This window comes from Camelus ferus, chromosome 3 (genome assembly GCF_009834535.1).
Source record: "Camelus ferus isolate YT-003-E chromosome 3, BCGSAC_Cfer_1.0, whole genome shotgun sequence".
In the NCBI taxonomy this organism is placed as follows: Eukaryota; Metazoa; Chordata; class Mammalia; order Artiodactyla; family Camelidae; genus Camelus; species Camelus ferus.
In genome coordinates this window covers 98,846,274-98,861,194 of record NC_045698.1, presented here as the reverse complement: position 1 = coordinate 98,861,194, position 14,921 = coordinate 98,846,274, and the positions used below count along the sequence as shown (strand labels likewise).

Genomic DNA, 14,921 nt, shown 5'->3' with positions numbered 1-14,921 from the left:
TCCCGACATTCGGGTAGAGCCCGCAGCAGAGCGGTGGCTGCAAGTTCAAAGGCCCTGATGTGGATGGGCGGCTTCTCGGTTGCCGCCCCCAGGGGTCACGCCGAGCCCCTCACCTGGCTCCGCTCGAGCAGCGTGTTAGAGCGGGACCGGAAGGCGTCAGGCTCCGGCGCCAGAGCTGACGGCTGCTGGATGCTGAGGGGCCTTAGAAAAGTGAAGTCACTGCCATCCGAGGCCGGTGAAAAGCACGTCCGGTAGCAATGGCTGTGGGAGTCCGTGGGCCGCAGCGTCACCTCCATGTACTTGAGTGTGCCGTCTGAGCTCACTTGTAGGTTGGGGCTGGACTGCGCGTAGAACTCGCGAGAGGGCGAGTCCCGGCGCATGCAGCACGGGCCCCCACCCCCACCCCCCCGAAGGCACTTAGCTGACAGAAAGGTGAAAGTGACTAAGGACAAGAGGCTGATGGCTGCAAGAGCCACAATGAGGTAAAGCGTAAGGTCTGAACGCTCAGGAGGGTGAATGAAGAAGTCCCTGGATTTGGGCATTTCCTCAGGGTCCTCATCCTCCAGAATCAGCAGCACTGTGGCTGTAGAGGAGAGCGAAGGGTCACCATTGTCCCTCACTAGGACCACCACCTGCTGTGTGTCAGCGTCATCCTCCAGTAAAGCCCGGGCTGTTCGAACCTCACCAGTGTGTGCAGACACCAGGAACAGTCCCGGGGCTGTGGACTGCGGCAACAGTGAATAGGAGAGCCATGCATTGTGGCCTGCATCAGCATCTACGGCTGTCACCTTGGTGACCAAGGAGCCAGGAGCGGCTGAGCGAGGAAGACGCTGGGGGATTGAGAGTTCCCGGCCGGGTCTGGGGTGCAGCACGGCTGGGGCATTATCATTCTGGTCCAGGACAAACACATGGAGAGATGTGTTAGCGTGCAGTGGGGGAGAACCAGAGTCTCGAACGCCCACCATGATCTGCAGCATCTGCAGTAACTCATAGTCAAAGGTACGCTGGGCAAAGACCCGCCCGTCCTCAGGGTTGACATATACAAAGGAGGAGGCTGGGGCTCCCTGAATCTGGTTCCCTACAATGGAGTAGGTGAGGCGGGCATTATCCCCAGTGTCTGGATCAGAGGCAGCCACGGTGCAGAGAAGGGAGCCTGGAGGTCGGTTTTCTGGGATGTAAGCAGTATAGAGCTGCTGGGTGAAGTAGGGTGCATTGTCGTTAACATCTGAAATGTTGAGTCTGATGGTGAGATGTGCGTGCAAGGGAGGTGAGCCCGCATCGTGGGCTTGCAGCTCAATGATATAGTGGGATGTGGCCTCACGGTCCAAAGGCTGGCTGGTTAGCAGTGAGTAGTGGTTCTCAGAAGGCTTAATCTGAAATGGCAAGTCCTGAGAGATATCCAGGCTCACTTCACCATTTCTCCCTGAGTCTCGGTCCCGCACGTTAAACAATCCCACCACTGTGCCCACTGGTGTGCTCTCCAGGACAGGGTTGACCAAAGAGGCCAGGAGTACCGCAGGGGCATTGTCATTGGCATCCCCCACATCCACTTGAATCACACAGTGGCCTTCCATGGCTGGCTGTCCCTGGTCACGGGCTCTTGCATGAATTTCATAGAAACTTGACTCCTCAAAGTCTATGGGACCCAACACATGGATTGCTCCACTGCTAGGGTCTAGGCCAAAGAGATTCCGCACTGCCTCAGATGTATGGTCTCCAAAAGAATAGTCTAGTTGGCCATTGGTGCCCTCGTCCGGGTCAGTGGCATTGAGGCGGAGCAGCAGTGTACCCATGGGTGTATTCTCTGGGAGTGCTACACGGAGAACTGAGGACTGGAAGGCTGGAGCATTATCATTGATGTCCAGCACAGTGACAGAGATAAGGGTGGTCCCTGAGCGGGCTGGGACACCCCCGTCCACAGCAGTGAGCACCAGCTGATGTCTTGCCTGGGCTTCACGGTCCAGCTGCTGCTCAAGCACCAGCTCTGGGAACAGCTTCCCATCTTTTAGGGTCTTCACATTCAGAGAGAAGTGGCTGCTGGGGCTTAGAGTATAGAAGCTCACAGTATTGGTGCCCACGTCTGGATCCTGGGCACTATCCAGTGGGAATCGTGCCCCAAGTGCAGCCGATTCTGAGATGCGTATCTCTCGCTCAGGAGTGGCAAAGCTAGGAGAATTGTCATTGAGATCCAGAATTTCTACCTCTACACGGATTAATTCCAGGGGGTGTTCAGTCACCACCTGTACTGGCAGCAGGCAGCTGGTGCTGGCTCCACACAGTCTCTCTCGGTCAATTTTCTGATTCACTGCCAGAGCACCGCTCCTCAAGCTCAGGGAAAAATAGTGCCCATTCTCCTCAGAGCCCAACCGCAGTCGGCGGCTCAACAGATCTGTCACCTTTAAGCCGAGATCCTGAGCAACATTCCCCACCAGCGTCCCCGGTTCAGACTCCTCCACCACTGAGTAACGCAGCTGCCCAGACACCCAGCCCCAGCAGCACAAGGACAACATGCACAGCACTTGCCATTTCCCAGCGAGCTGTGGGGCTGTCTTGGGCCCCATGACCCAGAAGTCCATTCCTGGACACTGACTCTGTGCTGTCCTGTCTCCAAGGTAGACCCAGGGCTTGGAATGTAGCAGCTGAAATCTCTTATGTCTCCTTCCAGCCTCTTAAAAACTGCTCCGAGGTTTGTCTGCCCACAGCAGTTCTTCTTAGTCACCAAATGGCGGGGGTGGGGGGGGGGGAGGGGAATTGAATCTGAGTGGAGCTGGGGAGCTGGGGGAGGAGAGGCGGGCATGAAGAGCAGATCCCCCACCTCTGCTCTGAGTCTGATTGGCCCAAAAGTCTGTCTGCTCTCAGCCAATTATAAAGTCTCCACGGTCCTGGAAACCTTAGGAACAGGCGCTGTAAATCTGTCACAGAAGCCTCCTACCTCCCCATTTATTTCATGCCGCAGGTTGATTTAGCCCCCTTGGCAGCAAAGTTTGACAGCTCAGATGGTGCTCACCAGGGAAGACAAAGTGGTACAAAACTTCTCAGTGTTCTATCCCAGTAACTTCCTGCATGACTTCAGAAGCTCCCACTACTTTGCTTGAACCAACAAAATCTTGTCCTCATGGAGGCAAAGCCCATTTGTTACCCCCTCCCCACTCCCCCCATCTTGCCACACGCTGCTAAAGTGAGAGAAAAGAGGTGTTAGGACCCTTTAGAGTCTTGCTCTGACTCTCCAGCAGTACTTCGAGGAATCTCTATGTCAGCTGATGGCTATATATAAGGAGTCAGTGTTTCTGAGGTCCCAGAATTGAGCTGTGGAATGGGAATCACAGCTTGTGGCGGGGACAACATTCCTGAAACTGATCCAGGTCACCCAAGGAAGTTGGTGAGAGGCTAGGCATGGCCTCCAGGCTTCATGGTTTCATCAGTTCAGATGACCTGTACTTACAGACTACAAGAGTGGCTGTCTCTATGAATGCCTAGCAGTAGAACACTTCTTTGATATTAAGTGATTTCACTTAACAGCTTTTTCCCCCACGAAGAGGTGATGTTTCCCTGCCCCAATCTACTGCATCTAGCTCAAATCCCAGTGGGGACTTGATTGGGAGTCCTGAAGACATGGACAACAAGTTCCTTGCTTCCACCTGATGCCTCTCTACTCCCTTGGCTCTTTCCTCTTTTTGTTCTCTGCTACATTTCAAGCAGAGAGTGCATTTCACAGTGGGTTATGGAGTAGTTGATACTGTGGGGCAAAGGTATTAGTTCCCTTCAATCCATTGGGAAGTGTAACCTAGAGTTAAGGTAGTACAGACCTTGACCCCCTCATTCAGAAGGAGTAGAGAAGGCAGCCCCCAGGGTTTAGGCACATCCTGCCTGGTACATCCTACCCTTGTTCACCAGAGCCGTCTACGCTCCCTCATTCCAACAGCATGGTTCCACAAAACCCTGGCTCTTCATCATGTATTTCCACTTCTTACTCTCAGATAAGGGCATAACCCAGTCCAAGTACTCATCTGACAACACCCTGGTTAATTCACAAAACACTTCTGAAAGCACAGCATCTACCACATAGTTACCACTCACAAAAACGGTGACATCACTACGGGCTCTTACAGAGAGACCAGTACTCTCTGGGACATGGCCCAGCCATACGTCTGCATCAGAATAACCCTCAAGCATTGGCTGAGCCTGCAAAGGTCTCACCTCTAGCCCATAGAGAAGATCAGAGGGTGGGCAGCTTGGGCGAACAGGTTCCCCTGCCATAGGTGCACTGGGTGACTTCACCATCATGAAGCTATCGCTCCGAGTGGGTGCAGAAGCCAAGGGTGTACAGCCATGAGAGTGGCCGCCCACATCAACAAACTTGATAGGATCATCTGACCCTAGCTGGATTCGGAGGATCCCATTGGAAGGAGGAAGCCCCTCCCTCCTTCGAGAGCGGGTGAGACAGGCACAGGTGCCAGCGGGAAAGCAGGTCACTCCACAGGCAGCCCCACGCAGGCACTTCGAGATTAGTGCCACGAATGAGCCAAAGGAGACAAAGCAAATTGCCACTAGCGATACAGCCAAGTAGAGGGTCAAGCGGGATTCTCCTTCCCTTGGAGCTGAAGATTCTCGAAGATCGGGGACAACTGGATGAGTGTCTTCTTCCAAGGACACTAGGAGAGTAACAGAGGTAGAGAGCGGTGGGCTACCACTATCCTTTACCACAATGACCAGCTTCTGTGGCGGGAGATCAGCTGGGATGGGAACGGCCGTCCGCACCTCCCCAGCATAGCGGGAGACCGCAAACAGGCTGGGATCTGGGGCCTCCAGGAGCTGATACGAAACCCAAGCATTATAACCTGAGTCCAAGTCCACAGCGGTCACCTTTGTGACTAGGTGGCCAGCACCAACTGATGGAGGCAGTGCTTGGGGACATAAGGAACCAGGCCGGGCCCTAGGGCGCAGCACAGCTGGGGCATTGTCATTGAGGTCCAGCACGAATAGACGAACTGTCACGGTGCTACTAAGGGGTGGGTTGCCCCGATCCCGGGCCTGCACCTCAAACTGTAGTGTCTGTGTTTGCTCATAGTCAAAGGATCGAGTAGCATGAACAGCTCCTGTCTGGGGGTTCAGAGAGATGAAGGAAGAAGCTGACACATCTCGATTTCTGGGCTCTAGGAGAGAGTAGGAGATAAGCGCATTCAAGCCAGAGTCTGGATCAGAGGCTGCAAGGGAGCAGAGCAGGTCCCCTGGGCGATTATTTTCTGGAACAAACACCTCATGTGACCTCTGGAAGAAAGAGGGTGGGTTATCGTTCACATCTGAAATATTGAGGAAAATAGTCCTGTGGGTACTCAGAGGAGGGTTCCCAGCATCAGAAGCAGTGACCATGATGTCATAGCTGGATTTGGCCTCTCGGTCCAAGGGGCCAGCAGTCACCAGGGAGAACTGGTTCCTGAAGGCAGACTTGAGGGCAAAGGGCAAGTGGTCAGGAATACGGAGGCTCACATCTCCATTTGACCCTGAATCCGGGTCCTGCACGCTGATGAGCGCCACCACAGTGCCAGGTTCTGCACTCTCAGGGAGAGTCCCAAGCTCTGAGGTCACTGTGATGTGGGGGGCATTGTCATTTACATCCAGGAGATCCACCCGAAGGCTGCAATGTTGCTCCATGGCTGGAGAACCCCCATCACGAGCCCGAACATCAAATTCGTAGTAATTCTCACTCTCGAAGTCTAGGGGCCCCTGTAGGGTAAGCTTTCCAGTAGTGGGATGTAGGCTAAAGAGATTTCTCACACGATCAGGGGTGTGACCACTGAAAGAAAAGGTGACATTACCACTGGGACCCAGGTCCGGGTCAGAGGCGTTGAGCTGGATGAGCAGCATGCCGGCTGGCGCGCTCTCCAACACACTAATCCTGTAGCTGGATTGCTGGAAGGCTGGGGCGTTGTCATTCACGTCCAGCACTGACACCCGGAGCTCCGCGGTGCCCGATCTCGGGGGGTTCCCTCCATCCACAGCAGTCAGGACCAGGCGGTAGTCTGATTGCTTTTCCCGATCCAAAGGCTTCTCTAGGAGCAGCTCTGGGACCAGGCTGCCGTCGCTGCGCTTCTTGACATCCAGTGCGAAGTGTTCATTGGAGCTTAGTCTATAGCTGCTGATGGAGTTGCTCCCAACATCTGCATCCTGAGCCTTTTCCAAGGGGAAACGCTGTCCTGGAGGAGCTGCCTCCCCAATTTCCAAGTCCAGCTGCTGCCGAGGAAATCGGGGGGCGTGATCATTCACATCCACGATTTCTACCTCCGCTCTGTACATTTCCAAAGGCCCTTCCGTTACAAACTCCAGGGGCACGATGCAGCTGGCACTGAGCCCACACAGTGCCTCTCGATCGATTGGATTCTTGATGAGCAGGGCTCCGCTGTCCAAATCCACACGGAAGTGTCTTTGGTTCACCTCTCCAGCGACCTGCAGCCTGCGAGCTGACAGACTCTCTGTATCCAGCAGGAAATCTTGGGCGACATTCCCTACAAAAGTCCCTTCCTGTGACTCCTCTGGGACCGGGTAGCGGATCTGCCCACAAACGTAACCCAGGTGGCAAAAAAGGAACAAAAGGGTAGCCCCCCGGCAGATTTCTACCCAGCTTCTCACCTTGCGGAGCATTGCTGCCGCCAGCTAGTTCACTATCTGGTCCTGAGAAGCGGAATAAGCCGACCCGCCCCAGAACGGCCACAGCAGCTGGAGACACCTATCTCCCTTTCCCCGCGCCAGTTCTGGCGCGGCTGGGCCGGCGCCGCAAGGGTTACGCGCCGTTTTTTGCTGGTGGCGGGGTAGATTTGTCTGCCTTCCACCACCCGATTGGTAGACAGCGGCTCCTGGGCTCAGCCAATAGGCTAAGCAGAGAACGTCCCAATAGCAGCAGGGTTAATGCGTCGCAGAATTGGAGGAAAAAAAAAAAACCCAAAAACCAAAAAACAAAACCACCTATCTTTTTGCCTTCCTCCTGTTCAACAGCATTTTTCCCCCAAGGGTTATTACCTCTGTGTTAAGGCAGACAACATATATGTATTTTTTTTCTTAACACACCAACCCTCCCCCCCGCCCCGCCCCTTTTCGGTGGGGAAAACAGCGACAGCATGAGCCCTAGCAACCTGCAGCCCAGAGAGTGAGTAGCCATTTGAGACTGGTCACTTTGTTCAAGCCAGTGTTGTCATCTACCAATATTCTAAATGAGTAGCTTCTGCCTCAATCTGATTGTATTAGAGCAACAGCTAATTAGAAGCACTGCCACATACTAAAAACTCTGCCCCTCTGCAGATTATTCAGAAACATATCCACCTCTTTGCAGAAAAGGCTTACACATTAATGTAGCCAATTAAATCTATGCAGTACACGTTTTTGTCATAATAGAAGGCACAGCAGAAACCAAACCTCTCTTATTCAGACACTTGCTGGTGATATATTAAATTACCATTCATTGATTTCAAGGACAGTATGGAAGGGGATGAAGCAGGGTGGAGGAAGCCAGGAGAGGGAGATTTTCCAAATCAGTAAGGAATCAGCATGTCTGAGACACTAAGGACTGGATCTCATTAGCTGGCAGAATGCTAATGTTCACAGATTTAATAGCTTCCCTGAATGATTGAGATCAGCTACCAACAGCATTGTGCCTACAAATCTCCTTTGACACCACGGTCTGCTTGATATGTTGTTAATTACCAACAGAGACTGTTTCCAAAGAGCAAGTTTTTCACTGATCCCTGGAGGGCCTTTTGGAAGCGGAGATTTGATCTTACCCCACACCTACCCGATCCAGAACCACCCCCCACCCCACGGTGCCTGGCTACCACCTTACACAAATGCAGAAACACAGCTCAATTCACACTGTAGTTACCTGCAAACTGTAATTTGAGAGGCAAACACACCAAAGTATAGAGAGAAAAATCCAGTCTGACCTGGACTTGAGTTTTTTTTCTTTAACTCATCCAAATCCTCACATAAGTTACCACTGGCTCCCAAAACCAGCGGCAAAACCTGGTTCTTTTCCTCCCCACATTTTTTGATGGTGAGGCCAGCAACCAGCATTCTGGTCTCAAAGGGAGGTATCTGGCATCCTGTATTCTTTTACCCCCAAACCCCCGAACTTTCTCCCATGGAATGCCAGAGGTGTGAATCCGTCTGACCTATCAGGTGTTTATGCCAGGATTCACTATCTCAGTAGAATGACACCATCGTCCACCCAGCTGCCTCAGTCACAATAGGGAGGAGTAAGGAGGGCCAACCTTGACTCATTCCTCTCCCTCATTCCCTATGTCATGTCACTGAGCAAGTCCTGATGATTTCACTACAGTCAACTCCCTACATCTATACTGTCACTGTGCTGCATCAAGCATTTATCAGTCTTCTCCTCAAATATTTCAGTAGCCTTCTAACTGTTCTTTTTGTCTCCAGTCCCAATTGTCCTCAATCCATTTCACTTATGGCTGCCAGAATAATCCCTCCAAAACAAACTAGCAAAAACCCCTGATAGCATATGTGTGTCAGTACAGAATTCTGCAATGACTATCATGGATACAGAATAAAATTAACTCTTTCGCATGGCCTAAAGATAACTCAAGCTTTAATTCCTGTCTACTTGCTTCACTTTATCTCCTGAAAGACTGTTCTACAAACACACTTAAGGTTCAGCAATAATGAAATACCATTATCCCTCTGCATGGAATTTGTTGCAAGAGTCCCTCCCTATCACCTTTTCCCCTTTATTGACAATCTACTACTCAACCTTTAGTTCTCAGATCAAGCATCACCTCTATGAAGTCTTCCTGATTTCTCCAAGCTGCCTTAGATGTCTCCTTTCCTCTGCTTCCATTGATTCTTGTACTACACAGATATCCATTATCATTTTTTTTGTGTATGTCTATCTCCTATGGTACTCTGTGTACCATAATGGCAGGGACTGTGTCTTCTCATCTTATAAAGTGTGTAGAACATAGGGATGCTCAATAACTAGTGAATTAGTGATCTTATCATTTATTAGTTCAGCAAATATTTATTGAATACTTGCACTTTATCAGTACTTTATATTGAGGACAGACATTTTATATGCATTATGTTTCACTGTCACACAATTTGGAAAGATTTTATAATGAGAACCCTGGAGTTCAGAAAAGTTAGGAGAATTGTCTAAAGCTAAACTAGTATGTGGAATACTACAATCCCTTCATTTCCACCCTGGTCTGTCTGGAAAGAAATAAAGCCTATTTCTGTAACATCTTAAATGATTTTTCTACCAGTCAATCGTCCCTGTGACCATTAACTAGCTCTTTACTGATGGCATTTAATATCCAACTGCTAGACCTCTTTTAGGTCTCAGGTCCTTATATCTCTAAGTTTACACCAAAACAAACAGGCATACAGTCTGTATTACTAGGACTGGAGCATCATAAATCCTGAATCCTACCTATCCTAGGCTTGACCTTTTTATGCCAGGTATGTCAGTCTCCTAACCCTAGATTTTAAAAGCAGCTTTTTGAGTTTTCATTCATATAATTCAACCATTTAAAATGTACAAATCAGTGGTTTTTAGTATAGTCACACACACTAAAATGATGCAACCAACACCATAGTAATAATGACAGAAAAATCTGTCACCCCCAAAAGAAACCCTATACCCATTACCCAGCTCTAGATTTTCAAAGAAATAGTTGCTCAGGTGCTAGTGGTTTAGGAAGATCTCTTTAGATGACTGAAATATCTTATCCTCTTCCCTTCAGTGCTCTCCTAGAGCTATACTATGTAACATTTTAAAGTTGGAAAATAACATCATGGATTTTTTTTTTTTAAGTTCACCCTGGCCCAAAGAGGCTGGCTCCTGGTACTGTGAACACCAGAATAACACTGCCTCAAAAATATGCTAACTGATAGACCAGCAGGTCCTAGGGCAATCATTTTCAAATTTGTCTGTACATTGGAATCACCTGGGACCTTCAAAAATGCTCATGTCTGTGTCCCACCCCCAGGGATTGTGCTCTCATCCATCTGGGATGTGGCCTGGGCTTCAGAATTTTTAAAAGGTCCCTAGGTGACACAAATGAACTTATTTACAAAACAGCAGACTCAGAATAAACTTACGCTTACCAGGGTGAGGGGAAATAGGGTAGGAAGGGGTAAACTCAGAGTTCGAAATTTGCAGATACTGACTACTATATATAAAATAGATAAACAACAAGTTTCTACTGTATAGTTCAGAGAACTATAGTCAATCTTATAGGAACATGTAATGAAAAAGAATATGAAAAGGAATATATGCATGTACATGTATGACTGAAACATTACGCTGTACATCAGAAACTTACACAACATTGTAAACTGATTACACTTCCATTTAAAAAAGAATGAGAATAAAAGGTCCCTAGGTAATTCTGGTGTGCAACCAAGTTTGAGAACATCATTCTAGCAAAAATGCCAGTTGTTTTCCAGTCTGACCAGAAAAGCAGAAGCTGCTTCTCTCTGGCTTTCATCCTTCTTTAGTCTTTCCATATATGTCTCTACTTTCTCATCTTTGGCTGTCTCCAGATTTGCTCATTTCCAAAATGTATTTAAGATTTGGGGTGGATAAAAAACTAATAATAATAATAACAACAACAGCAGCTACGAATTTTTTAACTTGTGAAACAGCAGGCATTGTACATACATTATATTATGCACTAATCTTATAAAACCCTTGTTACTCTTGGAAAAGGCTGAGATAAGAGATTAACTTGGCCAAGGACTCATAGTTGGTAAGTGGTGGAGCTTCCTATGTCTAACTGGCAAATCCGATGGTTGATGGCAGTAATACACTTTGTTATTACTAAGTAACAGTTTGTGGGAACTGCAGTTCTCCCACAATTGGAAGTACCTTAAGTTTCACTCCAAGACAAAGGCCTTGCAGTCACCTGAACACTATCCCAAATAAATGAAAGTTTTATCTTTTTCTCAGGCTATGAATTTACTTACATTTCACACTCTGTGTATACCTACAAAAAATTATGCTGAAAGGATAGGGAATAAAGCTGGTTACAAAAGAACTTTCCGTTTGTACTTTGTTTTTCTAGATTATCTGGATTTATTTTCAAAATAACTGATCACTTTACTTCTGTAATTAATGGTGGTTACCTTTGGATTTGGGGAATATAGTTAATTTTAATATTTTTCTTTATACTTTTCTGTACTTTCCAAATTTTCTATAATAAGCCTGCCTTACTATTGTAACATAAAAATATTTTGTAAGTAATACCCACATCATTTCCAGTACTGTGCTTGAAATAAAATTTAAAAGACCCTAGAATTTTATATTTCTCATAGAAAATCATCAGAGAATGAGGTACAGGATCTGTGTAGGCAAAGGCAAATCATAAGCAAACCATTAGTTTTAACGCAGATGTGGCAACCATTTGAAAGATGGACGGATGAGGTAGTTTTTATATTCCTAGCAGCTGCCACTGGTTAGTTTTCCAGCAGCTTGTTCCAATGCAATGACACCAAGCTAAGCTCTGAGTGCTGAGATCTTGAATTATAGCTTAATGGCCCTTTAACAGGCTTGGTTAGTTGTGACAGCAAGTGAGTGCTTAAGGTGTGAACTGGGCCCACAGATGAGTCAATTAACTCCACATTGTGTGGAACGACAAACCACAGTCCTAAATGGGTCAGCCCCCTCCCCCACAAAGGCACTACAATGGACCTGGGAAGAAAATGTGGATGTCTAATTAGGAAAACAATTTCATCACTGAGGAAAAAAACCAAAAACAAAGCTCCATACCTCCCTGAATGTTATGCAGGTATAAAAAGCATTAATGTCATTCCAGGATGACCTGCTAACCCTTACCTGTCCCGGAGGGGAGCTCTCTGCACCCAACACTTGCCTATAGAATACCGGATCGCAGCTTCGCAGCGTGTTCTGGCGGCTGGCCAGCGGGCTGGCGGCACCAGGTTTCTTCAGTAGCGGGTCACTACGGCGCGAGTCAGTGGTAAGGTACACCTGATGGTAAAGGTGTGGGGGCATGAGACCTCCCCGCACAGCGTCTGCGTGCAGAGAGGGCCCTGGTGTTCGGTACAGGGAGCTCACGGGGGCTCGGTAGAGGTCCCTGGACTGCTTCCACTTGTAAACTTTGAATATGATCACTCCCAATACAGTGATTGCGAACCCCACGGAGACCAGGATTAGAGAGAGAAGTAGATAGAAGGTGAGATTTTTATTCTGCTCCCCGGGAGCAGAGCTGGAAGGGAACTCAGCCCGGGCTTCAGGAGATTCTTCGGTTACTGACACAGTCAGGGTCGCTGTGGTGGACAGTGATGGTTCCCCATTGTCTTTGATCAAGACCGTGAGAGTCTGCCTGGGCGAATCTGTGTCCTGCACTGGGCGGGCAGTGCTGACTTGACCAGTATGAAGTCCCACAGCAAAAAGGCTCTGGTTGGGGGCTCCCAAGAGGCTGTAGGAAAGCCAGGCATTGTGCCCTGCATCAGGATCCCAGCCTACCACCCGCGTGACCACGTGACCCGTTGCAGCACCTCGAGGCAGTATCTCCACCGAGCTCTGGCCAGGTCGAGGGTATATGACCTGGGGGGCGTTATCATTGCGATCAGTGACAAATATGTTCAGGCTGATGTTGGTGGCCAAGACAGGAGTGCCTCCATCGCTGATGTGAGCTGTTAATTCGAACTCCCGCCGATCCTCATAGTCCAAGGGCACTAACGATGACACGACGCCACTGTCACGATTTATTGTGAAATAGCGTCCCACTAGCCCGATTTCAGCTCCTTGCTCCAATAGAAAGAAGGAAAGGCGAGCATTCTGCGGGGCATCGGGGTCCCAGACACTTAGGTTTAGTATTGGAACACCAGGGAGGTTATTTTCCTCAACATAAACATCGTAGGAAGATTGGGAAGATTGTGGAGGGTTGTCATTGATGTCGGACACTTGTACCCGCACTGTCGTGAGGGCTGAGAGGGAAGGGGTTCCCGCATCTCGAGCCGTGATGCTAAGGTTGTATTCTGGCACAGTCTCCCGATCCAGGGCTGAGCTGGTTTTCAAAGTAAAGTAATTCTTGAGGGAAGATGTAAGGCTGAAGGGGAGACCTGGTGGAACCTCGCAAGTCACCAGCCCATTCTCCCCAGAATCCAGATCGCTCACACTGAGCAAAGCGATGACAGTTCCTAAAGGGGCATCCTCGGGGACTGGGCTGTACACAGAGGTAACTGTGATCTCCGGGGCATTGTCATTCACGTCCACAACCTCCACCAAAACTTTACAATGTGCTCCCTCGGGATTGGCGCCCTTGTCTTTCGCCTGTATGTAAATCTCATGGAGTTTCGTGTCTTCAAAGTCCAGTCGACCCTTGACTGTCAGCACCCCAGTTACGAGGTCTAAGGAGAATAGTTCCCGAACGCCAGCACGGTTGTGACTACCGAAGGAGTAAATGATTTCGCCATTGGGGCCTTCATCCAGATCCGTTGCACGGACTTGCACCACGCGAGTGCCAGGGGGTGCATCCTCCAGGACGCGCGCCCTGTACAAGGACTGGTTGAAGGTGGGCGCATTGTCATTCGCGTCCAGCACTATGATTCGAATAGGAAGGCTGGCGGAGCGAGCCGGAGTTCCTCCGTCCAACGCTGTCAGCACTAACTGGAGACTTGCCTCTCGCTCCTGGTCCAGAGCGCGCTCCAGCACCAGTTCCGCATACTTGGTGCTGTCTTCCCGCGTCTGCACTCGAAGCGCAAAGTACTCGTTTCGGCTCAGCTCATAGGTTTGTAAAGAGTTGCTACCCACGTCGGGATCGTGCGCGCTCTCGAGCGGAAAGCGCGTCCCCGGCGCTACAGCCTCACTAATCTCCAATTTCATTTCCCGGGTAGGAAAAGAAGGATTGTTGTCGTTAATATCTTGGATCACCACTTCCGCGCTGAACAGCTCTAGCGGCCTCTCCATTACCAACTCCAGAGTTACGGTGCAGGAGGGTAGTGTCCCGCAGAGCTCCTCTCGATCCAGGCGGTCATTCACGAACATCTCTCCCGTCTCCCGATTCACCTCAAAGAATCTTCGGCTAGCTCGGGACAGCACCCGGAGCTTGCGGGCTGACAGGCTGCCGAGATCCAAACCAAGGTCCCTAACCACGTTGCCCACCACAAAACCCTTCTCTCTTTCCTCCAGGATCTCATAGCGAATGACGGCGGCGGAAGCCTTGTGCAAGGCACCGAGAAGAAGCAAAACTCCCACCACTCTCCCGGTGCTTACCAGTCCGCCCCTCCAGGCCTCCGGGACCATCTCACTCAAAGGCAGTTCCTCTTAGCGGGGTCCAGATCGTCCCGGCTCTTTTGATGAAAAACTTTCAGCGGGCTTAGCGCTTGGGCGCTGGGCTCCGAGTCGGACATGGCTTTCTGGATGCCTTTGATTTGCTCGCAGGCTGTTCAGTCTCTGCCTCATCCCGCGGCGCCGAGAGGGGACGGGCCGGGGCCAGATATCCAGCGTCTTCATTGGCCGACAGCGGCACGCAGAGTCCCAGCCAATAACTGCACGAAGAATGCGCTAGCGCCCGGCTCTTTGAGCGGGACAAGTGCTAGCGCCAGGAACTTCTTTCTTCTGGCTTTCTTCCAGAGTTTAAAGCCAGAGTTCCTTGGCAGTATCTGTACATCGGAAACCCACCTTAGCTGGAAAGCCAACTACAGGGTGATGGAAGCTGCTGTTTCTGCAAGTCTTCAAGCCGAACCAAGGCCTATTAAACACTTCAACCGCTGTCTTTAAGGGGGATCAAGCCAAACCAAAAACGACGCAACGTTATCTGGTTTGTTGGAGGCCTGGGTAAAACTCATCTAGCCAGACTCTACCTGTAACGAAGGCATTTAGCACTTCTGTGGACGTGTTAATTTCAGTTTTTTTAAATCTCTTATGAAATGACACTGTAGAATTCCAG

General features: G+C 49.7%; 1 protein-coding gene across 25 annotated transcripts in view; it reads right to left on the bottom strand.

Annotated features, from left to right (window-relative positions):
• The window catches only part of LOC102508199 (protocadherin gamma-C4), a 175,705-nt gene that overhangs the window by 18,249 nt on the left and 142,535 nt on the right, over positions 1 to 14,921 (bottom strand). The window contains exon 1 of one of the 25 annotated variants that reach the window (XM_006184343.3): positions 11,843 to 14,457. The exons of 21 other annotated variants lie outside the window; for them this stretch is intronic. In XM_006184343.3, the coding sequence (XP_006184405.1) occupies positions 11,843 to 14,275 (2,433 nt within the window). In that variant the 5' untranslated portion in view covers positions 14,276 to 14,457. Of the gene's footprint in view, positions 1 to 113; positions 2,712 to 4,197; positions 6,753 to 11,842; positions 14,458 to 14,921 lie in introns of those variants that run through there. 3 more of the 25 variants (XM_006184352.2, XM_006184342.3, XM_006184341.3) reach the window with 3 other exon arrangements.